Source organism: Panthera pardus, unplaced genomic scaffold (assembly GCF_024362965.1).
Source record: "Panthera pardus isolate Hobbes unplaced genomic scaffold, ASM2436296v1 HiC_scaffold_10, whole genome shotgun sequence".
Lineage (NCBI taxonomy): Eukaryota > Metazoa > Chordata > Mammalia > Carnivora > Felidae > Panthera > Panthera pardus.
The window spans coordinates 31,897,766-31,923,223 of record NW_026526655.1 but is presented as its reverse complement, the minus strand read 5'-3'; the positions used below and the strand labels follow the sequence as shown (position 1 = coordinate 31,923,223).

General features: G+C 39.2%; 1 protein-coding gene across 2 annotated transcripts; it reads left to right on the top strand.

Moving 5' to 3' along the window:
* Positions 1 to 596: 596 nt before the first annotated feature.
* Positions 597 to 23,788, top strand: ICOS (inducible T cell costimulator). 2 transcript variants are annotated; one of them, XM_053905749.1, is made up of 5 exons: positions 597 to 738; positions 16,769 to 17,107; positions 18,173 to 18,279; positions 19,244 to 19,328; positions 21,574 to 23,788. In XM_053905749.1, the coding sequence occupies exons 1-5, from the start codon at positions 681 to 683 to the stop codon at positions 21,726 to 21,728; spliced, it is 744 nt and encodes a 247-aa protein (XP_053761724.1). In that variant the 5' UTR covers positions 597 to 680; the 3' UTR covers positions 21,729 to 23,788. The 2 variants fall into 2 exon arrangements, with proteins under 2 accessions (XP_053761724.1, XP_019301831.1); XM_019446286.2 differs by having other exon boundaries at positions 21,539 to 23,788.
* Positions 23,789 to 25,458: the final 1,670 nt, after the last annotated feature.

Below are 25,458 nucleotides of genomic sequence, written 5' to 3'. Positions count from 1 at the left end.
TATTGTTTGTCGTGTTTCAAAGGCTTTCTATCTCTGGAGCAAATAACACAAGACAGAAAGGTGTCAAAAAATAGGCTATTTATCATGTGGCTGTTTTCACATCCTGTTATCCCTAATAACTATTTTTTTTATTTTTAAAATTTTTTTTAACGTTTATTTATTTTTGAGACAGAGAGAGACAGAGCATGAACAGGGGAGGGACAGAGAGAGAGGGAGACACAGAATCTGAAACAGGCTCCAGGCTCTTAGCAGTCAGCACAGAGCCTGACGCGGGGCTCGAACTCACGGACCGCGAGATCATGACCTGAGCCGAAGTCGGACGCGTAACCGACCGAGCCACCCAGGCGCCCCGCCTAATAACTATTGATCAGTGGAGTAGGGTGGTTCTGAGAATAAGCATGGTCTCTGTCTCTGGTTTTATTGGAGCCAGGATGAGGGTAAAGTCTGTTCTCAAAATTATCAGCAATCCATGGATTAAGCTGAACCCCATAAGCAGTAATGCCTCTCAAATAGCCATTGACATCAATCGAGAGAGACACCTCCTTGCCTTGATGGTAAGTGTGACACTACATAAACCCTCACAAAACCCACTTCCTTTCCAGCAAATAGAAAACAGTTGAGAACATGAATTCACTGTCAGCTTTGAACACTGGGGAGGATTGTATCTGTTTCTGGCAAACATGAAGTTAGACCTCTGCTATTTCCTTCTCTTCTGCTTTCAAGTTGAAGTCCTAACAGGTAAGTGGCCCATTTAATATTTCTCACTAAGTTATAATTCAAATGAACATGAAAAGAAACCAAAGGTAGGAAAAGTCAGGCGCCAAATAGAAGGGGTTTCTGTTTGTTTTTTGTGTTTTTGTGTTGTGTTGTTTTTGTTTTGAAAGCAGCAACAATTACAGAAGAGCCCCAAGCACTTGGGCTCAGGGTGTCTGTGGCGGTGCAGCTGCTGAGAGCGTGGAGTTTGTACCGCTTCCTTTGATATTGTGTTTTAAGATGAAGAAAAAGGTTTCATCCGACCATTAAAATTTTAAATTACCTGCTTGGAGTTACCTGTGAGTGGATCAAGTCGAAGAGTGGCTTACTGTTCTCAGAGAAAGATGAAAGGCAAAATGACTTGTGTCAACTGAATGAAAATAAAATAGTCTTGGCATTTGGACTGGGAATTCTTTTTGAAGGAGAAAATAAAATGGAAGGGCTTTGAAAAAAACAACAAAAAAAGGATTTTGATTTTCATCTTATCTGGGTGATCTTGTGTCAGATATGCCACAGGCTGCCACAGAGGTTTTATTTGACGCTAAGTGTCAGGGTCCCTCAAGAAGGCCAAGGAGTAGTGGATGATGTAAAAAGACTCCCTAGCCTCTGGAGACATTAAGGAAAAACAAGCAACCATTCTAAAGTTCTCAATTCTCTCTCTTAGATGGCATATGTCAGACTGTTTGAACGATTTAAATAATGCTACCTACAACTAAATTAATAAACAGATTTCTGCTGCTTTTAACTTGGTACATTTTTGTAATACTTTTATCCTTCACTCTGATCCATGTTCTTGAGGTTGGCAAAAGCAAAGTGAAATTACATTAAGTTGGAAAGTTCTATTAACACTGAAAGTGAAAGCAGAAATTTAGTAGGTATAATCTTATTTAGCTAGACATAAATTTTGCAGTTGTACAAAGAAATAGATTTTACTTTTCTCTCCAAAAAACTAAAGCAAAAGCGGATTGGTCAAATGTTTCATCCTGTGGTAGTTCAAGGTGGCCCAAATGCTCTTAAGTAACGAGGACTGAGGAGTGAACAGAGTCTACTTACAAGTTCCAAAGCCAGCTTGGGACTACTTGCTTGTTTTTAAGGCCTTTTCCACAACCCAGTGAAATCTTTTATTGAACAACAAATGAATAGCTTTGGAATGGATATTTATCCATTCATTCATTCACTTATCTATTCATTCATGCAGCATCAAGCACTTGCCAGGCAGGAGGTACTGTGCAAGCTGCTGTGTGAACAATGATGAGCAAACCCTTATCAGCCCTGCTCTCATGAGGCTAACTGAATGACTGAGACATTAATCCAGTAATCCCATGAATTAGTGATCACTATAGCCAGAATTCAGAGGATGTCACAAAGAATCCTCTCTAGACGGAGTAGATATGGAGGTGGGGTTTGGAAGCGATATTCAAGTCTTTTCTGTGGACGTGGCACTTGAATTAAGATTGGAAGGATAAGTAAGAATAAATGGGGAGGATCGTACGAGAGTGAGGAAGAAGATTCCATACCAGGAAAAGAAGAAGTGCAAAGGAGCTGTAGCAAGAGGAAATGAATTAAGGTCAGGAAACTGGAATAAGGTAGATGTGCCTGAAGGAGAGGGGTTTGGGAAGGTATAAGATGATGCTGGAAAGGAGAGCAGAGAGCAGACCATTGAGACTATATGGGCCATTTAAAGAACTTTGGATTTTTTCCAAGAACATTGGCTCAAGTCATTGAAAGGTTTGTACTGCCAAAATGAACCCCAGTATGTTAAACCCACTTGGGCACTTAGAGTTGTCGATAATGTGCTTATTATCAGTCTGATACTTGAATTAATAATCGTGTTATTTCTATGGAAGGATGAATCCAACCTAGGTAGAGTTATTTCGAGTTGTTAGACTAAGCTGGTAAAGAAATTGTGCTTCTAAAACGATGTTCATCTTAAGCTCTAGTGGAATAATACCAGAATTCACTCTTACCACACAGAACACTATGCCATGTGACAAGCCATTTCTTGGTTTGACAGGCGGCAAAACAGGCATGAATGACTAAATGGAGATTCTAAGTTGCTAACAGTCTCCATGTTCAAAATACCATCACAATGGATATATCTAGCACCCAACGGTTCTTAAGAGCCTAGAAGAAGTATGCCAAGCCCTTGCAGGTCTTTTCTTTTGGCATATTTTTAATCCTCCCAACTAAGTAGGCTCTCTCATCCCACAAAAAGGGGAGTATTCTTATCTTCAGGTGATGTTTGAAGAATCTCAGACCAGGAAAGGCTGAGTGATTTGTTACATAGTAATTAGTGGCAGAACCAAGATTACAACACAAAATATACCTGACTCCAGATTTCACATTCTTTCCTCATTGTCTTGAAGTAGCAAGAGCTATAACAAATTGTAAAAGGAGAGAAATTCTCAGGTTTGCATTTGGTTGATGAGTTAATAGGTTGGAAACCTTGGTGATTTCTAGTCTTTAAAAAAAATTTTTTTTAATATTTATTTTTGAGAGAGAGAGAAAGAGACAGAGAGAGAGAGACAGAGTACGAGCCGGGGAGGGGCAGAAAGAGAAGACACAGAATTCCAAACAGACTCCAGGCTCCAAGCTGTCAGCACAGAGCCTGACGTGGGGCTCGAACCCATGAACCACAAGATCATGACCTGGGCCAAAGTTGGACGCTCCACCGACGGAACCACCCAGGTGCCCCAGTGATTTCTAGTCTTAACCATTTGATCTCAGTGTAAAATTTAACAAAGTCATCATCTTGTGACTCTGGAGTAGTAGGAAGCTCCTCGTTGTAAAAGGGTCTGGAAAAAATGTGAACCTCTACCTGGGTTTGGAAGACCCTCTTTCTACACCTTATGGGCAGTGAGAACCATGTGGGTGACCTTATGAATTCTGATTTCAGAAAGACCACTCTGAAAGCAGCGTGGATGCTGTACCTGAGTGGGAATGATGGACGTGAGACGGTGCCTAATAAATGTGCATGTCTCACGATGTGTTCTGGGAAGTGCCTGGGAGGATAACCCTCAGGTGCAAGTTGAGCCTTGCTGTTGATTCCAAGGCATCCAATCTGTGACCCCTGAATTCCATCACCTCAGGAAAAACAGCCCGTTGCTGCCTGCAGACGGGCTCCCCCCTGAGATTAGAGAGAAGCCTGCTGATCCGAGCTGACCTTCAGCCCCTCCCACAACCCCCTCAAGTAGTCATGTTGGAGTTTTAAAAACCCAGATTGTTGACTTTTTTCCCCATTGATGAATTCAGGCCATTCCCAGTCAGTGTGATGAGCCTGAAAATCTGATACACTTGATTTTATCCCTTCATTGTCATGTTTATTTCTATTTCTTTTCCTTTGCTGTTGTATCCTTTTAACTAAGTTTCTTTTAACTTCCTTCTTTGCTTCTGTAATTTAGAAGGTTCATTACAGTTCTTAACTGAGTAGTCATTATGTTTAGAGCATCTTGAGTGCCTATTATTGGATTAAAATAATGACAATGGCCTTGCCTGATGTGCTGACTCCACACTCCCCATTGATCTGAGAACTCCTGAAGGTTCTTCCCGTCCCACTCTCACGCTGTCCAGTTAGCACAACCCTGCCCCAATCTTGGGCTTTGAAATAATAATTGCAGATCATTGCCAGGTTTCCTCTTACAGTATTTCTTGTCTGTTTTAAGGATCTCTCCTTCACACTTCCTTCACCTATTTTCAGTGCCAGCACCCCTCTTGCCATCTGCTCCTGTCTTGTGATCTCTGTTTTGATACAGTGATTAGAAGACTTCTATCATTTTCTGCAGATACCTCAAACTCTGTGAATTCCAGCATGGGTAAAGAAGTCTTTAACTCTGATGGGTGACCAATATCTTTTCTGGGAATAGGATTCCTGGACTGAAGTCTTTTCTCTGAATTCTCTGTGGATTCCCATCCACTGTCCGCTGGCTTTTAGGGTTACAGGTGAACAGTTCCATGCTACTCTGATTCTCGCTCATTTGTAAGTAACTTTTAAAAAATCTCTAGGATCTTGTATGCTATTTATTTCAATATTGGAATTCAGGAATTTTGCCAGGGCATGCCTAAGCTCTGAGTATTTTCATTAATATTGCTTGGGACTGAGTGAGCCTTTTCAATCTGTAGACTTGAGGGTTTCGTTTTGGTTTTTTGTTTTTTTTTTAATCTTCAGGGCTATTTTTCTCCCCGTAGTTTAATCATATCTTTTTCTTTGTCTTTTTCTCTTCTTTCTAGGAATATCTATTATTCTCATGTATGATCTTGAGTGCCGTGTTTTTTCATCCATAGTGAACACAGTGGCTTTCCTAATTTCTCATTGTTATTGGCAACCCCCTCAGATGAAGTGGAATAGCATAGTTTTTAAATGGCTAACAGCATATTCCCATTTCTTGGTAGAAACAGAATGTAGGTGTGTAGACAGGGCCTGATTCTCATTTTTGTTTTGCTCACCGTAAGGTGTATAGACTTGTTTGACTTAAAAAAAATGGCCTCAATATTTGCAGTTGTAAACTGAGCAAAACCCACAACTTATGCTACCTTCCTAGCTTAAGGATAGGAAATTTCTATGCAAAAGGATTTATTAAACTTTGTAAATAAAAATCATCTCTAGCCTTTTAATACCCAAGGAAAGGGCCACATTTACTCATTAAAGGCTCGTCTGTACTATTGCTATTCTAATAAATTGAGTCCTTCAAATGGCACTTTTTGGTCATCCTAAGTAAAATAGGACCTTTGGTATTTGAAGACTTCTTATGAAAATTCAAAACTAGGGGCACCTGGGTGGCTCAGGCAGTTAAGCATCTGACTTTGGCTCAGGTCATGATCTTGCAGTTCGTGAGTTCAAGCCCCACATTGGGTTCTGTGTTGCCAGTTCAGAGCCCTCTGAGCCTGGAGCCTGCTTCTTTGTCTCCCTCTCTCTTTGCCCCTCCCCTGTTCTCTCTCTCAAAATCTGAACATTAAAAAATTAAAAAAAATTCAAAACTGTATTTTGGAAAGTAGAACTTAAGTATTTAGAAAGTATACAACACAAATGAAAACTGTTAGTCAAAACATGATTTTTTTCATTGCTTTAGCCTGTAAGGTTGATCAGAACAGACCAAGATTTCCAAGTTTAAAGACAGTCAGATGTTGGGGATATGGTCCTCCTCTGGGTCATGTATAACATATTGATGCCTGTTTCTACTTTGTGTGAGGCAACGCTAAGAAAAATCAAGTTGACTCTAGGGACAGTGACAGACTCACGAATTTTGGTTCTGTCAACCACTAGTTCTGATAGTATAGCTTTTGTTTGTCGGAGCTGTGTTGACATAGGCATGGCACTTTCAACAAGCAATTAGAGATCATTTTAATATAGCTGTTTTGAATTTGAGAAATCAGACTTTTTACAGCCAACGTTTATATTTTCCTAGGACTCATCACCAAAATGTCCATTCATGGAAAACAACAACAAACAAACAAATCCTCTAGTTCACAAGAAAAGTTGTGTTTATGTTGTACTATGTCTAAAACAAAAATCTCCCATTATTTCCTGTTTGTACCTGTTGAATGATAACGAAAGTTTGTATATGTGAATCCATGTTTTTACATGTCTACAGGCAGAGAAGTTACAGAATAAAAGAATTTTGTCAGAGCAAAGAGCTAGACTTTGTTGCAGATTCAAATACACAGGGTAGCTCATAGCTTAACACATGGTTGTTGAATGAGCATATCTAAAGAAATGTGTTCAGCACAAAGTAATTTTATATCTAAGAAATTATTTTATGTATTTTTGGTATATGATAACTTTTTAAATCACAGAATACATATGTGGCATCAATGTAAATAGTACTTAAAGTACTTGGGATGATAATATACCCAATACATCTGGAAGGAAAAGAAATATCCAAACATAACTTCCCAATCAAGTTTAATGTTAAACCTTCTTTTTTTGTTTCTTTTTGTTTTTTTTTCAGCAAGTCTCTTTAGCTTCTGGGCTCCAGGTTCTGTAGCATTAGGGGGTTGGACTAGATTACTGGACTAAGAGGCTCCTTAAGAATGCAGGCTCTGGTCTCAGATTGTCTAGGTTCATATTATGGTTCCACCACATACTGGCTCAACAACTTTGGGCCAGTGATTCAAGCCTCTGTTTCCTCAAAATACGAAAGTTTCCTTAAAATAGAAAATCCAACATAAAAGACTGTTATGAACATCAAATTATGTATTGCATGTAATGCATTTAACAGTATTCAACATAGGAGAAACTCTCAATGCTTATAAATTGCTGTTGTATTATTATTTGGAAACTTTTGAAAGCTGAAATATTTATTTAACTTCCAGACCTATTAGGCTTCAGAGAATTGGCCAGGTAGCATTCAGTTTGAGTCTTTGTCTTTGGACTGGGAAACAAGTATTCTCCAGTAAACAGAATCTCTTGCTCTGCTTTTCTCGTTCTTCTCCTCAGTCCATTGCAGGACATTTGCCAAACATGCTCAGCCTCCATGTTTTTCTATGCATTCATTTATTTTATTGAGCTTATAAAATGTTCTAGCTCCTTGGATGGTTTAGGTGACCATACTACAGTTCTCATCCTTGTGAAGCTCATGGTTAAATGAGGAAGACAGACAAAATAATTATGATCAAAGATGATATGCATTATAAATATGTTGGTGTAAACAAAGTATTATTGAGAGCATAGAGATAGGTGTCTTTGTCTGGGGTCTCAGGGACCAATTTAAAATGGTTCTTAAAGAATGCATGGGGGTTTCTAAGAAGACAAAGAAGTACTGGGATATTCTAGTTTATGGGAATAGTTTAAGGATGTGAGAAGAATGGTCAAAAATTTAGTATAGGTGGACCATATATGGTCCACAGATTGTGAAAAGAGCTGGTGTCATGCTAAGAAAATTGATTTTTTACCTCATAAGTAACAATATAATAGAGACTTTAGGCTGGGGAGTTAAATGCTTTTTAGGAACACAATTTTGGAAGCAGCATGGAGGATGGATTTGGAAACGGAGAGACTGCTGCTGAGGCCAGTCAAGAAGCTTCCACAGAGGAGGAAAGACACAAAAATGCCTTGGATTGGCAACAGAAATAGAGAAAAGCAACTGAATTCAAGAGATATCCTTGAGCTAAAGTCAACGGGACTTAGTGGCCAATTGGATCAGGAGAACCAGAGAGAGGGAGGTATGAGGAAGGGGGTCAGACTAGTGACTCCCTTAAATGACAAGGTTTGGGTTTGGGAGTGAATATTGAGTTCAGGTTGGAAATGTTATTCTTGATCTATCAGAGGAAACCAGATAGAGATGTTGAAAGGAAACTGGTGATAAAGGACTGGAGCCAAGGGAAGGGGTGGCTGAGATAAAGGTGAGTGTTACTAGAGTAGAGAGGAGAGCTGGGGCCTTCAGTGTAACAAGCGCACCCAGCCAATGCCTTGTCTATGCGCCCAAAGGAGGGATGGGAAGTAATGTGGATATTCTTGGGTGCCAATAAAATTCTTTCTCCCTCCCCTTCTGTGTAAGAGACTTGGGCTCATTTAATCTCATGTAATTTCCCTGGTGGGGCAATTTTAAATCACTGACAATGAATTAACTAGGAAAGTAACTTGTTTGCAATTTAACTGTTACTTCATGAATATTGCTACAAAGCTTTATAGCATATTTGATATTCTTCTGTTTTTATGAAGAAAGTTTTTACTAGAAGAAAATCATTTTTCCATATTTTTCTTATTCTGTAATAGGATACACACTTTAGAGGACCGAGGGTTGTTTTACCCCCCCCAACAAATTTCCTTGGAGAGTAAAAACAATACACATATTTGTGTGTGTGTGTGTGTGCGCGCGCACATACACACACACGCACACGCTCTTTTGGCTTTTTGATTTTCTCCTCACTTCTTCACATCTTTTGTCTTTGTTAGGAAGTTAGATCAGATTGGGTTTATTTTGTTTATCCTCCCTACTCACTTCAATCACTTCTTTGGAGTATGGATGCCTTTGAATAGTAATGTAAGTATAGAAATGATGCGTGTGTAAAAATATGTAATCAGGATTCTAAAAGTTTTAGCCAGTAGACTCATAAAAAATGACAATACTTTAATTAAAGGTGAAAAAAAGTGGTAAATGCACATTTTTTTAAATGCCAACATTTCTTAGTAAAAGATAAAATGTAACAAACCCTAAATAAATGTTGCAGTTTTTAGGACTTCACCTCTTATGTCACACTCATGTGCCTGCTAAGCTAAAGTTTATTGTTTGATTACAGAAAACATGTTTAATAAGCACTATCAATAATTGCATACTCAGGAGATCTTATCTTTCTATCGCTCTGAGACCTTTGTGGAGGTTTGTGGTTAGAAGTCTGAGTTAAGGAGAATGAAATAAAATTACTGTTTTGTCTCACACCCCCTGCAGTTGTGTGGGTTTTCTAAAGTGTTTTTGCCAAAAGATTTCAACAGGGGATAATACAACTGCTTACAAGGAGTCCTGGCAGGATGGGTTCCAGTAAGGCCATCTTATACTATAGAAATGGAATGGTTTAGATATTAAAAAAAAAAAAAAACAACAATGTACAAATAAACTCTTCTGAGCCACAGTACAATTCTCAGGAGAATGATCTTTTCTTCTGATTTTTTTTTTTTTAAACAACCTCCACAGTTCACACGCTCAGGGGATACCAATGTTCTTATCCCTTAAATAATTTGAAAACCTAAAGAAATCACCTAATATAAGGACCGTGATTTTACTCTTGGAAACATTAGTCCACTGATGTCAAGAGTAAAGTTATAACAATCATAGTTAGCAGCAGTTAACAGGTTTGAACCTCTATTGGGAAGGTTGTACCCTTTAGACATGGTAGTCTATGTGATTAAGAAGACACAATACCTGGGGGCGCCTGGGTGGCTCAGTCGGTTAAGTGTCCGACTTCAGCTCAGGTCATGATCTCGCGGTCTGTGAGTTTGAGCCCCGCGTCAGACTCTGTGCTGACAGCTCAGAGCCTGGAGCCTGCTTCCGATTCTGTGTCTCCCTCTCTCTGCCCCTCCCCCGTTCATGCTCTGTCTCTGTCTCAAAAATAAACATTAAAAAAAAAAAATTAAAAAAAAAAAAAAAAAAAAAAAAAGAAGACACAATACCTGTTCTCCAGAATACTTATAATCCAGGAGTACTAACAGGTAAACAGATATGGTAGCAAAACAAAAACTAATACTTAATATTTAGATTTTAAGACCCATTAATCGGAGTCAAGAGGACATATTTCTATTGTGTTTTAAATAATGTATTAAGTGCTGAAAGATATAGCATGATGTTTTATCCTAAGTCACTAACGTGCTGTAGTTATGAAACATCTGAGTGTATTAGAAGAATCATTGGTCCAGGGGCCCGTCTTGGCCATACATTGGGCAATTTTAAAGACTGTGCACTCTGGAGGATCTAAATAATCAACCAGGTTTAAACTTGTCCTCTGTAGAGAAAGAGAATCTTCAATCATCTAAACAAGTCTTTATGAACCTAGTAGATATTTAAAGAGAAAGAATCTGTTTCTTTAGAGCTCAGAGAGAATTTTCTTTAGAATCTGACATTCCATTTCAGGAGATACTCTTCATGCTTGATTATACATTTGCATGTACTTGCTTCTAGAAGACAGACAACATGGCATAGCTAATCATGAGATCATGTTCCAGCAACGAGCTATGGAATCCTGGGCAAGATACTCACTTTTCTGCCCCAAGTCTAGCTTGATAAATGTAAATATAAAATGAAAGGCTTAACTGGATCATTTCTGAGAGCCCTTTTGGTTCTTACATTGTATATTCTATTCATCACCCCAGATTTATAACATCACCAAAATCTACATATTCATTAGTTCATCTCTGTGTCTAATAAATATTTATTATGACTTACTACATACTACAGATGCTATTGTAGATAGTTGGGATGGATTGGTGAAGGAGATCAACAAGGTACCTGGTTTTAAATAGTGGGGTAAACCTGATGTAACAGTGGGGTAGCCAGACAATAAATAAGTAAATAAATAAACCAGATTATTTCAGGCAATGATAAATATTTTCTCTCAGGTAATAGGATAGAAAATGACTTGGGGGTGTACTTTGGATTGAGTGGTCAGTGGTCACTAAAGAAGTAGTAGTTATGTGAAGACTGGAGAGAACATTCTAGGTGAAAAAGCAACAAATTCGAAGCCCAGGGGACCAGCTTCTTATATTTGAGGAATAGAAAGAAGAGCAGTATGACTGCAGCGTAGTGAGTGACTGGTATAAAATGGTGTTGGAGAGCTACGTAGGTCATGCAGGTCATGGAAACTAGGCTGAGGAGCTGAATTTAATTCTAAGTGAGATTTATGTTTCATAAGCAGGGCAATGACACAATCTGTGGATGTTAGAAGATCATTCTGGCTTTCCTGAAGAGAATAGATGGTAAAAGGGCAGAAGTGAGAGCAGCAAGTTAGGAGACTCTTGCAGTCCTAAAGAGAGATGATATGGTTTGGCCCAATTGAAGTTTAGATGCAGGAGCAGTGGATAGACTCAACCAGACATAAAACAGAAGTACAGGAAGTTAGGCCTTCTTCCCGTAGACAGACTTTAACATGATCCTGTAAGCTCAGTCTGTAGTGATCACTGTCTCGCTTCATGTGGTTGCCTGCTTCCATTACCTGTCCCTTGGTTGTTGCTAGTGGCACTTCAACCATAGATTAAACCCAGAATCTTTTCTGCACCCAAGAAGTTGTATTCCCTGTGGACAAATAATCTAACCTGTCCGGGTCTTCAGAAAGAATTGGACTTGTATAATTTCTAAGTTTACCAGGTCTAATTGTTTATGATGCTGAGTGGGGGTTGAACCATGTTACAAGAAACACAAATGTGAAGGAGAAGGTGTTTTGGGGAGTCTGAAACACAGACAGACAGTGTCTATGAGAACTTAGATGGAGATATGTTAGGGAGGAAGGTGAGGAACTTATCAAAGACTGTGGGAAGGGAGATTTTGGAAGATGATTTTATAAGAAGTGGTATGTAAAAAAAAAAAGTAAGCTGAGATAAAGGAAGAAAGAACAGAAGAAAGATTGGTGAGGGGAACTCTCACAATTTTTAACTTCTGGTACAGCAGAGGAACTGATCAAACAGATCTGACACTCAACCAAAACGAACACTGGCTATAAAAATTGGTGTTATGACACCAGCACTCCCAGTTGAATATTAGATCTGGAGATGAGAATATCCAGGAAGGGTGAAGAAAAGATTCTAGTTGTTTCTACAGTTATAAGAAACTGATACATTCTGATTTTCCTTAAATTATCTGCCTACCCGCTAAATGCTTTAGCCATGGTTATAGGAATGATCTCCTTTTGATAGTGTTTTTTCACATGTCTCCAAAGGCTAAGGAGCATTTTTAATCAGGTACTGGAGCATATCTGTTCTACAAGTGCCAAAGTAATTATGAAGCACTTGATTAAATGTCATACCTGCTTCTTTTAATTGAAAACATTCAAATTGCAGACTTAGAGTTGTCAAATGGTTTTCCAGATGAAAAGCTTAAGCACTGGTTACGTAGAAACAGAAGTCAGGCTTCTTATCACTATCTTTAATAATAAAAAGCCCACCTAGATTAAATATGATAAAGTGAACAAGTCAGAGTGCCCAGCAGAAATGACACTTTGGAATCCCCAGCTACTCCTCTGATGTCAATGGCACACATCCTTGGCATTATCACTCAAGAAAAACTTAGGTAGTCTTCTTAGCCCTACCTAAACACTTTCACAGGCAAGGAAGATAGTCTCATTCAATTTATTTCTCCTGACCCCCCTGGAATATCCCAGTAAGATTCTGGAACAGAGAAGACTATTGGAACAACAACAAAGTAATAGCTTATCTTGCAGTCTTCTTTGGATAGGTTTTGATCCTGGATCCCTAGTGAGTAAGTGTTGGAAAGAACTTGAAGATGTTTTGGTACTTCCTTATTTCACAGATGAAGAGACCAAAGTCAGAGGGGTACCAGAGTCACAGACTTGCTATGGGAAGGCCAGAATTTTCCTCTCGTTTCCTTGGGAATCACTGCATTGCATCTTCCACTACTCTGCACTGCTGATCATTACCTTTCATCTTGTGTTGGGTTTTGGGTCATAGTGTGGGCATGGGGCAGAGAAGAGAAGCTGCTGACAAAACATCTTCAGAAATACAAGATAGGGCATCTATGTCTATGTGTTTACATGGTGGCCACAGACACTTTGGCCCCAAGATCTCTGTAGTTTACTTGCTGCCATTCTAAAGTCCTGGGAAAATTTGCTCTGGACATTTTTTAAAAATTTTTTAAATATTTAGTTTTGAGAGAGAGAGGGAGAGGGGAGAGGGGAGAGGGGAGAAGGGAGAGGGGTGGGAAGGAGGGAGGGAGGGAGGGAGGGAGGGAGAGAGAGAGAGAGAGAGCGAGAGAGAGAGAGAGAGAGAGAATGAATGAGCAGGCGAGGGACAGAGAGAGGGAGACACAGAATCCAAAGTAGGTCCCAGGCTCCGACCTGTCAGCACAGAGCCTGACATGGGGCTCAAACTTGCAAACCATGAGATCATGATCTGAGCCAAAGTTGGATGCTTAAATAACTGAGCCACCCCCTCCCCCTTCCCCCGCCGGTGCCCTGGACATTTCTAAAGAAACTGAGAACCAGCCCACTGATTTTATTCTCTGCAGGAGAATACAGAGTCCTAAACATCAGAACAATAGTCATGCAGCATAATTTATTTTCACATAAATAAGTCCCCAAGAAAATATCTTTCATTTTAATCTAATGTAGACTGCATATATATCCATGCTATCAGTTATTTCCTTTTGCCTTTTGCTTACATTGTTTCCTCTATTTTTAAAATGAAGACAAGCATTATTTTCCTTCTGTATAGTTACAAATTTTTGTTCTAGAACAAGACATATATACAGAAGACTGAACATCAGTGCACAATAAATAATTATAAAGCATACTACCTTGCCTGCATAATCACCACATCTCAAGAAATAAAACACTGTCAGCACACAGAAGCCTTTCTACCCCCTGGGTTTTGCTTCCTGATCCAACATTTCCTTCCCTTTATGTAAAACCATTAGACTGAACTTTGTGACATCCATTTAGGTTATATTTTGTATTTAAAATTTTCTTAGTGTTTATTTATTTTTAAGAGAGAGAGACAGAGACGGAAACAGAGCATGAGCAGGGGAGGGGCAGAGAGAGAGGGAGACACAGAATCTGAAGCAGGCTCCAGGCTCTGAGTTGTCAGCACAGAGCCCTACACGGGGCTCGAACTCACGAACCAGGAGATTATGACCTGAACAGAAGTTGGACACTTAACTGACTGACCACCCTGGCCCCCCGTTTCTATTTTCTTAGTCATTAGGCAAGAAATCACAACATGCATACTTCACTTACCAAAGTTTCTCATTATACATACCTTTACTATTTCACTTTGTTTTTTATTGTTGATGTTGAGACATCACCTGCCAGTCTAATAGTTCCTTCTCTGAAGGTAAAGCGTCTCTTTTCTATGGCTGCTTTTAGGATTTCCATTACGATGTATCTAGACGTGCACATTTAAAAAAAAATCTGCTAGTGATTTGTTGGGATTCTTGAATCTGGATGATGACTGCACTTCAAATAATTTTTCTAACCTAAGTTTCTAGTTCATCAATTCTCTCTTTAGCTCTAATATGCTTTGAAAATATCCATGGAATTTTTAATCATAGTATGGATTTTGCCAGTTTTATTTGATTCTTTTTCAAATTAGGTTTTTTGTTTGTTTCTTTTAGTTTCCTTTGCTTTGCAGAGGTTATTAGAAGTTTGTCTTTTACTGCCTTAAATGCAGTAAGCCCCGTTGTTTGTTTTGGGATCTGACAATTCAAATATAGGACTTTAAGGGGGCTTTGTTTCTGTAGTCCATTGTTTGTTTTGTTTCCTTGCATGTCTGATTAATTTTTTTGGTGTGCTTGTCATTGTTTTTAAATATTATTTGTGGATAGGATTTGAGGCCTACGATGTAAATCTTTCTTCCTAGAATAGTTGCATTTTTACTCTCAATAGCCTAAGGGGAATAATGATCCAAAGTGACCCTGAACAAAATTCAAGGATTTAGGTTTTCTGGACCATTGAAGTGATGTGAGCTGGTTTCCTCCTGCTTTAACCGTAGTCCAAGAAGGGAACCGTTTGAGATCCCAACTTACTGAGAGAGGATGGCCTTCTAGGTTTCTTACTTTGAAGACTCTGGGAGTTGAGGCATGAAAACAAAAATTTGAACCTGGGAGAACAGCAAACACTCTCAGAGTAAAAGCAACTTCTAAACTCTGCTCATCTCTCTGAGTTCTGGTTCTTCAGATTTAACCCACCAATTTCTTCTCTTTGCTAAACCTTGTTAAGCCTTTTAATAATATTTTTTAGACCTTTTGTTCAGCAATTTTGGTTGTTTGGGTGTGGGAATTTGTTGGAATCTGGGCGGTCATAACCAAAAAACTAGAACACTTATGCATATTTTCACAGTCAAATCTCCAAGTTGAAAATCTATCCCCTTGTAATATGGAATCTAAATTAAAGAGATCTAAATTAAAGCCTGTAGATATTAAGAAAAATAAGTAACTGTGCTAAATCTTAAATAAAATTAGGGCAATTAGTGCAAGCAGAGTTGTGACAGGTGAATCTACCCGCATCATGTTTAGTCATATCATAAATTAAAGTTCTTTCAGAAAGCAACATGGCAATACGTAGTGCCATAACATGTTTAAACAGTTTGACTAGGTCATAAAAGCGAAGTGCTAAAAATCACCCTAATATTCAACATTGGAATGCTTTAACAAATTATATATTAACATTATGTCCTAATATACATACAGTCATTAAAAAGGACGACTGTGACAACTATGTAAGAAATGGAACTTTTATGATATATCATTAAGTGACAATAGCAGAACACAAAGAAATATGTCTACAAAACAAGTGTATATCTGGATGATAGAGGGGAAATATACACAGATAGTATGTCTATTTCACAATAGGGCTGGACAACTTTTTTTCCTTCAACATTCTTTTTTTACTTGCTATATTCTCTAAGAATAAAGACAGATTTCAAAACTTAAGCAAAAAACTTTCGTGCTAATAATTTTCCCAATTTCAGTGAGAAACTTTCATATAAAAAAAAAAAAGGAAAAAGGAACAGAAGAGAACAGTTACTTATAACCCAGTAACTCAGAATCTGCAACCAGACTAAAACCATTTTGGCTCCTTCCTTGTGTGACCTCTGTGTAGCTTTCAAAAATACCCTTGGCTTCCTAGAAAGCTTAAAATGTATTGAAAAAAAAAAAAAGAAATTGACAAAAATCTGGTGCCTTACCATTGTCATCAGACCTTGATTCAATTCTCAATGGATCAGGTTCAGAGAAGACACATTTCTATCATTTGAAAATGATTCATCTGTTGTTTTACTCTCTGACTGGAGGGTATAGTGTAAATATATATTTATATATAATTGTTCATTTTTTAGTTTAAGCTATTTTTCACTTAAGTTTTTTTTGTAAGTTACATCATTCCCCAAATTTCATCCCAAATCTTCCTTTGTTTGACAAAGTGCTAATCCTCCTTCAATCTCAATTTTAAAAATCAAAAGGGCATTATTTGATTCTATAAACAAAATTAGAACCCAACCCCCCACCTTTATTTGAACAGTACTCCATTCCTAGCATTAATTCAGATGTTTTACTACATATTTATCATCTGTCTCCAATATAAAAGCATAATCAGATAATATGGTGCCTGCCCTGTGTAAATATATTATTTAATATATTACATATTATATATTCATATGTAACAAGCAAATTTCTGGTCAGGTTATTTTCGAGGGCAGAGTTTTATTTGTTGTCCTGTTCTTCTTTTGGTTGTGAAATTCTTTCATTTTGGTGCAATAGAGGTGACTTTATGAAGAGAAGAGATAAATTTTGTGCTCAAATACAACTAATAGAGTAGTATCTTCATAAAATGTCACTTTTGCTTTGTTTTCTTCCTTTTTATCCAGGAGAAATCAATGATTCTGCCAAGTCCGAGATGTTTACCTTTCACGATGGAGGCATACAAATTTCATGCAAATTCAGTGAGATAGCCTTGCAATTTAAAATGAAGTTGCTAAAAGGGACGGAAGTACTCTGTGATCTCACTAAGACAAAAGAAAGTGGTAACACGGTGTCCATTAAGAATCTGAAATTCTGTCAAACTCAGTTATTCAATGACAGTGTCTCCTTTTTCCTGTATAATTTGGACAATTCTCATGCCAGCTATTACACCTGCGAACTGTCAATTTTTGATCCTCCTCCTTTTCAGAAGAAGAATATTAGCAGAGAATATTTGAATATTTATGGTAAGACACTGTTTTCATCTTTCAGACTTAAGAGTACGTTCCCATTTAACAGCTTTTCTCACTAATGAAAACAACTAAGCAAATGACTATTTTTTAAAGTTTATTTGTTTATTTTATTTTGAGAGAGAGAGAAAGAGAGAATCCTAAGGAGGCTCCACACTGTCAGTGCAGAGCCTGACATGGGGCTCGAACTCACGAACTGTGAGATCATGACCTGAGTGAGCCAAAACCAAGAGTTGGATGTTTAACCCACTGAGCCACTCAGGTGCCCCTAAGCAAATAAGTGTCATTTGTGGAGTTCATTTTGGTGCAATTGATGGCAATAATTTATCATAAAAATATGCAAGGGATAATTTATTATTATTAATTAGTATTTATCAGTAATATGCAATTTGATCACGTAGACTATTGAGTTAGAAATAGGTTATGTTGGGGCGCCTGGATGGCTCAGTTGGTTAAGTGTTTGACTCTTGATTTCGGCTCAGGTCATGATCTCATAGTCCACCTTCTAGAGATTCTCTCTCTCCCTCTTCTGCCCCTCCTCCTCCCACTCTCTTTCTCCCTCTCCAAAAAAACAAAAAAGAAAAGAAAAAAAATAGGTCATGTTGTCTTTAAAACGCATAGGCCATTAAAAATCAGGAAAAAATTTAAGACAATTACCCAAATCTGTGGCCTAATGGCCATTGGCTCTAGTCATGTAAAACTTAAGGTTTTGGTTAGTGTCGGTTTTGTGGAATCAAGTGAGGGGATTGAAAGCCATAGTTTTATACCCTTACTTTTCCTACTTACTCTTCTACAAAAATATAGACAGAAAAAGTCCTTCCTAGTAACCACATTTGTAATCATTTATGTGCATAGAATCTTTCAGGTTTTAGTTTTTGAACGCTTGCTATAATACTGAGATGGTGTTATATACTGTGCATTGGATTCCATGATTGTAATGAAGGCAAACTGCATTTGATTAAATCACTTTATTGAATTTGGTAAAAGAACTTGTGATTCGGCACCCAAAAAGGAGATTTGTTTCTCACAGTTTTTCCTTAACATGTCTCCTTTCCAATCCAGAATCACAGATTTGCTGCCAGCTGAAGTTCTGGTTACCCATAGGGTGTTCAGCTTTTGTTGTAGTCTACATTTTTGGATGCGTATTTCTTTGTTGGCTTACAAAAAAGGTGAGCAATGTCTCTGTTTTTCTCGCCTCTGCTTTCCTGAAGAATATCAGTAGTTATTTACTCAAAGCACCTGCTGCTCTTGCCAGAGTGATTTGATTAACAGACATTTTCTTTTCCATAAGATAGGTCTACTAACTACTAACTTGGAACAGAAGCTTATTCTATAGCTGCTTCATTCTAAAAAAGGGTTTGAGGGCTTATGGAAAGAGCTGTTATTATTATTATTCAAAAAAGATAAGGGAATTGGGGCCAAGAAAACATAAAAAGTCAGGACGAAGATTGAAACATAAAAATAGATGCTTCTGACTTCTGAGAATCATTAAATATGGGCTGCAAATTTGATTCTAAGTTTCCAGAGTCAGGACAAAGATGAAACAGTTTCGTTTCACTCAACTTGTCAGTTAAACAATCAGTGAGAAAGTCTTACAAGGTGTCAGTCTTAGCTGAGAAGTAAACGGCCAACTTCTTTCCATGGCTAAGTTGTTAGGACTGTTTTTGAAGAAGACCATAGAAAAACTGGGAAGAGAATTCAACAATGACAAAACAATCTCTCTGTGCTGGGGGATATTATTTCCAGTCTTTCATAATATAGGTTCTCAATGAGAGAACTTACAGCATTCTGCATTTTACACAGGTATCAGTTGGCAGACCATGGGTGTATCTGTGCCAGAATGGAATAAAAAAGAGAGATAAAGAATAGAGTGAGATAGGGCTCACTATCTAAATCTACAAAAGAAGGGAACAATAAAAACAAAAATGAGGGAGGAAATTCAGCAGAAGGGTCTTTTTATTTAAAGCCCTTTTCATATTGGTCTCCTACTTAGCTGGAAGTCAGGAGCCTACACCACATGCTAATGCTTTTGTCGCATATCACTTCAACCAAGAATAGAAAACAGTGAAAAAAGACCAGGGATGGAGATGAGGAAGAGCAGCCGACAAACCATGTTTCTGACTTCTCTTTCAGAAGTATCGATCCAGTGGGCATGACCCTAACAGTGAATATATGTTTATGGCAGCAGTGAACACAGCCAAGAAACCTGGACTCACAGGTATGGTTCCATCTGGGGGTTTGGGTAGAGCAGAGTGTTCTTCACATTATGCTTGGAATTTTAATTTATTTTATTTATTTTTAAAGTTTATTTATTTTGACAGAGACAGAGAGAGAGAGCAAGTGAGCATGTGTATGAGCACAAATAGGGGAGGGGCAGAGAGAATCCCAAGCAGGCTCTGCACTGTCGGCTCAGAGCCTGACACGGGGCTCCATCCCATAGAACTATGAGATCATGACCTGAGCTGAAATCCAAGAGTCAGATGCTCAACTGACTGAGCCACCCATGTGCCCTTAATTTCTTATTTTAAAGGAAGGCCAAATGTCTCTCTGGCCTCATTTTAGTCTTTTCTGTGAAAATTTGAATTTTTCACTTCAGGTTTATCCTTTTCTGCAGTACACTGCAAACAATGCATTTGTAAACCACTATTAAAAAATAAACGAGCAAAGGATCCATAAAACCACTATTGTATCACCGCAGTTTTCTAATTGGTATTTCAAAAGCTAGCATGATTCTAAGTCTTCCTTGGTAAAAAGTTCTCTAATTCACCTGATAAGCAGTTATTGGAGATCAGTGAGGTACAAATTGCTGAGTAAGGAGCTGTGGGAGATGCAGAGGTATATGAAGAGTTTTGGACAGAGATTTGGAAGAGAGATCTGGGCTGGTGCTACCAGGGGAAGGAGGAGGAGCCGGTGAGGCTCTTGCTATTCTGGTGAAAAGAAGGTGGAGGGCGAGAGGGCCCCGATGGCTGCACAAGGCCAGTTAGGTGCGACCTTTGACTTTTCCCATTCAGAGCGAACACTGTCAGTTTGAGGTTCATCAAGCTGAGGAGCATCTAGAAAGTTTGAAGCATCCCTTGTGGAAAATTTGTAAGTCTTACGCCTTTGAGGTTGCGACGAGAGGACATATGTGATGAGACAGAAGGCCCCGAAGTTCTGCCACCATTCAGTGGTAAAGGACTTGTATAAAAAGGATACAAACAGCACCTGTAATCATGGAATTAAAGCATGGGAAGGGATCTAAATGCTCCTTCAGTCTATCTCCTCATTTTTTGGATGAGAGAAGTTGATGCCCAGGATGTTCAGTGACTCTTTTGGTTCCCTAGAGATTTCCCACCATAGCTTTGTCACTAACAAAGAGCATGCATTTCATTACTTGCCTATTAAAAAAATCTTTTCTTTTAATCCCTGTGCTTGTTATAATGTGTCTGTTTTAGTTTGGATCCCTGAAAAAGCAGACCCCGAGACAGAGACTTGGGTAGAAGTAGTTTATTTAGAAGGTGACCCCAGGGAAAACGGGTGAGGGAGCAGGGAGAGTAAGACAGGCAAGAAGGAAAAGCAAATGGAGATTGCATTACTGAGGTCTCAGCTGGAGGCCACAGAACCGCTGAGAAGTGTACAGGTGTCTCCAAGAATTGTTCTTCTGAAGGATGGCAAGTGGGGTATTGATCCAGTGGATCCCATCCCCACTGGGTTGGAGTTGCCTGTAGGGTCCACGAACTTTCCCTCATCCATCCTGGAGCCATGCTCTATGCTTGGCTCCCAAGTCTACAGAGAAATCCCTGAGACAGAGAGCAGAGTAATGCATGGTGGGACTCTTGTGCTAGAATGGACAGCATGTACAGAAGTGTCTACCCCAGCTGTGGCTGGGATCAGAGTCGGGCTATTTCACATCCCACCTACGAACTGTAATCACTGAAAACGGCCATAGTGTAAGCTTCTTGAAGGTAGGTGGGTCTCTCCTCTGTATTCTGAAAGCAATATGCATACACAAGTTCAAGCAGAGCATGTCTCAGCACCTCTGTCAAGTATTTATCGCATGATTATGTAAGTAGTACCAGGCCACGTGATCTGTGTTGGGTAGAGAGAGGGGAGACTCAAGCAAGTCCTGGTCTTCAGTCTGTAATGTCATTGGGAGAGCTGATGTGTTTACATAGAGGGTAGACTCATACGATAGTGTCAAAAGTCCTCAATTGTGAAGTCGAGAGTTCAGGTCATGTTTATTACAGGAGTTAAGAGGAGGCTGGGTAAAACTTGACGGCAAATATGGAGCTGGTGCTGAGTCTTGAAGCATCAAGTTTGGATGGGGTGTGTGTGTGTGTGTGTGTGTGTGTGTGTGTGTGTGTACAAGAGTCAGATGAAAGGGACAAACTTGTTGAAGGGAATTGGAACAGAGTGCCTTTAAAAATGTTGTGCTACATTTTGTTATAGGTGTGACTCATAATTTGGAACTTTGTGGCACCCAGGCATGAACCACGTGGGCCAGGTCCCCTCTGACTTGAAGCGCAAGATTCCCACGTCCCCTGGACCACAGAGAGTCAGACTTGATTTGAGTACATGCATCTTCTGCTGGTGTTCTGTTCAATCTGGACTAGTGACTATCGGTCAACAGGGGTTTTAAAAGGCTGCTTCGGTACTGTTGGGTTATCAAAAACACCCTCTTGCAACTAGTTTTACAGAAAGCCCAGCTCGTGTGTGCTCAACAAATAGACCTCACTGGGATGGAATTCCTATCTTCATATCTGCTTCTAGCAATGCACCAGCCAGAAGAACAAACACATCTCCAGATATTTTTAAAAGATGCCATGGGTACCGAATCTGCAAAGCAAATGGGCTGCCAACAGCCAGTATCTCTCTGCACTTCACCTATAGACTACCTCTTCTTCCTCTAGGGCTGAGCATTCCTTTTTAGCCACACAGTAGGGGAAGGTGCTTCAAAATTATAGCTATTTTATTTCTGAGGTATCAACATGTAATTGTACTATTATAATAGGTTAGTACACAGTACTCTTTTCCAACATCTGAACCCCAGTCCTGTATTCCCAAGAGTTTAGATGCCTTCTTCTGCCTTCAGTTTGCCTTTTTAAAATACTCTACATGACTACTTGACAGGCATTCTGTTAAAAAACAATTATTTTTAATGTTTATTCACTCTTGAGAGAGAAAGAGCATGAGCGTGGAGGGGCAGAGAGAGAGGGAGACACAGAATCTGAAGCAGGCTCTAAGCTCTGTGCTGTCAACACAGAGCCCTACACAGGGCTGAAACTCACAGACCGTGAGATCATGACCTGAGCCGAAGTCGGCGCTTAACTGACTGAGCCACCCAGGTGCTCCGACAGACATTCTTGAGTAGGGAGCTTTATCTACATTTTCCCCCTCTGCTGCTCAATAAAACACGTAGTATATATATTTAATTGTAGCCCAATGAATATAATTTGCCTATATTTTCCCTACAAGAATATTTTTCTTCCAGAAAGACCTCTTATTTTCCCAAATTCAGTTAAAATGATTTACTTTGTTGACTTGTTTCTACCACATTAGTGGTAGAAAACATTGCCTAGAATCAGAAGTGACTTTATTGTATGAGTCTGTTTTCTATCATTGTCTATGTTTTCATGGTGCTATTAATTCCAAGCGAGGCTGTTTCTATAGGTCATCTTAAAATTGCAAGCAAACAAACAAACAAACAAACCCACAAAACCGTCTTTCACTGCCCAACATTGTCCCGGAGGGTAGAGCCAATGATCCATTTAGTGGAAAGCTGTAGTTCCTGGAGGTCACTGACAGACTATAACCCAGATGACCTCCTGGCTTGACAGGCTGAAATGGCCCCATCAGCCTGGAGCAGCCATCCAGACCTGGGTGAAATTGCAAGGCTTGAGAGACTCCTGTGAGCCAAGGACAACCAGCTGCTCTTGCCCCCAGAAGCTGACGTCACCCTGGGGACCATGGTGAATCTGCCTGCATTTGTACCTCCACGGTCTTGGAGGAGGCACAGATGTGCCAGGGAACATCAGCAGGATTCCTTCTCCTAGAAACTGGCCCTGGCCCTTCAAGATAGTCTTCCTTTGAATGCAATTTGGCTGGAAAGATTCTTAAATACATATAATACGTGATTGGTCTTAGCTGGAATATTTTCTCTGCTTCCTGTTTGCATGCCCAATGCTTCTGAAGCAGCCAATGTATGTGCAACAACATTTTTAACCTTAGGTAAAGTTGGGCTATTCAGTAGTTTTAAAATTTGTAGGTGCCTGTGTCTAGTTTACTTTAAAAGTGAGACCAGATATGTCATTAGGCATACTTATATTCTTGTAAGCGTGCGTAATGATGGATACGTACAGTACAGTACTGCATTTGTAATTTGAATCAAGTTTGGTGGTGTTTTTCCAGCTGACTTGGACAACCTGGTTGGCTCTGCAGAGCTGTTCCCTGAGTTGTTTGCAGCTTTGGGGGTGGGGGGTTGGCGTGGGGAGTACAGCCTTCATTGGGGTCCACCTGGCCTGGTTTCCATACTGTGCTCTAAAGCATCCTCATCCTCAGCACTGGACATTTCGAAGTGGATTATTAAATGATACAATTTCTATGAAATAAAGACTTGTTTTAAGAGGAGCTACTCATGAAATAGATTTTAGCAGTAGTAGGAAATTAAGGAATAAACATTTGATATTCAGCAACTGAAAATACTCAGAGTGTTTTCTTGGGGGAAGGAAACGGTTCCCTTAGGTGTAGCTAGCACTTGCAAATTTGACCTTATCCTTGAAGGTGGTTACACGGCTCAGAACAGTCGCTCATCATTTTTTTTTTTTTTTTAAATATTGGAACAACCACAAACTTACATAAAAAAGTTGGAAGTACAGCAGAAGAACTCTTCTTTTCCTCATTAAGTTTCTAGCCTGATGCCCTATCACCTCTGGACATAAGTATTTTCTACAAACAAGAACACTCTTTTATCCATAACCACAATGCAACCATCAACATCGGAAAATGAACACTGATACATGGCGGCCATCTCACCCTCAAGCTCTATTCGGGTTTGTCCAGGGGTCCTCCTAATGTATTTTATAGCAAAAGATTATGTTCACAATCTCTTTTTGTATTTGGGTCTTGTCTTTGCAGTGTCTTTCAGTCTAGGCAGTTTCTCAGTCTAGACTTTCATGGCCCTGGCTCTTTTGAATATCACAAGCAGTTATTTTATAGAATGCCCCTTGCTTTGGGTCAGTCTGATGTTTCTTTCTTTTTTTCTTTTAATTAAAAAATTTTTTTAATGTTTATTTAGTTTTGAGAGATAGAGAGGGAGGGAGAGAGAGGGAGGGCGGGCGCATGACGGGGGAGGGGCAGAGAGAAAAAGGGAGACACAGAATCCAAAGCAGGCTCCGGGCTCTGTGCTGTCAGCATAGAGTCCTATGCGGGGCTCAAACCCACGAGTTGTGAGATCATGACCTGAGCCAAAGTTAGATCCCCAACCGACTGAGCCACCCAGGTGCCCCCGATGTTTCTTGATAATTAAAATCGACCTTTGGCAAAAAATAACCCGAAAGAGTTACTGTGTTTAACTGCATCCGGTCAGGTGGCTTACAATCTTGATTTGTTACATTACTGATAATGTTCATTTTGATCCCTTAATTAAGGTGATGCCTGTCAAGCGTCTCGACTGTAAGATACTCTTTTCCTCTTTATAAGTTAATAAGTAGTTCATGGGGAGGTGCTTTGAAAGCTTATAAATCTTCCTTTTCTTGTCAAATTTTCTATTTATTCATTCTTTTTTTTTTTTTTTTTTTTTATCTGTATGGTTTCTTGTTGTATTCAATGGGTAAACTTTTGTTACCATCATTTTATTTTGATGCTTAAACCGTCCCATTCTTGGCCAGAAAAAGCCTATTTAAACGCCTCTTGTGTCTTTCTACCACATCCTCGTCATTCTTAGCACTTTTGTGCTTTGGGGCAGGACAAGATACTCCAGGCCCAGCTAGAGTTTTCCCATCCCAGGGCTAGCATCAGCTGTTTCTCCAAAGAGCCCTTGTTTCTTTGAGTAGGCAATGGTTATTCGAAGCCAAGATCTAGGCATTAGTAAATGCTCATGACTATTGGGATTTCACTGCTCCCAGGCCCTTCAGTGGACAGAACCATGATACAGACGCAAATATAAATGTAAATGTGTATGCGTATATATTTACATTTATTATTTGAGTATAGTTGACACACAATGTTACGTTAGTCTCAGGTGTACAACATAGTGATTCAACAAGTTTATACATTATGCTATGCTCACTACAAGTGTAGCTACAATCTGTATCCAAACATCGCAGTTACAAGATCATTGACTGTACTCCTTATGCTGTGCCTTTTATTCC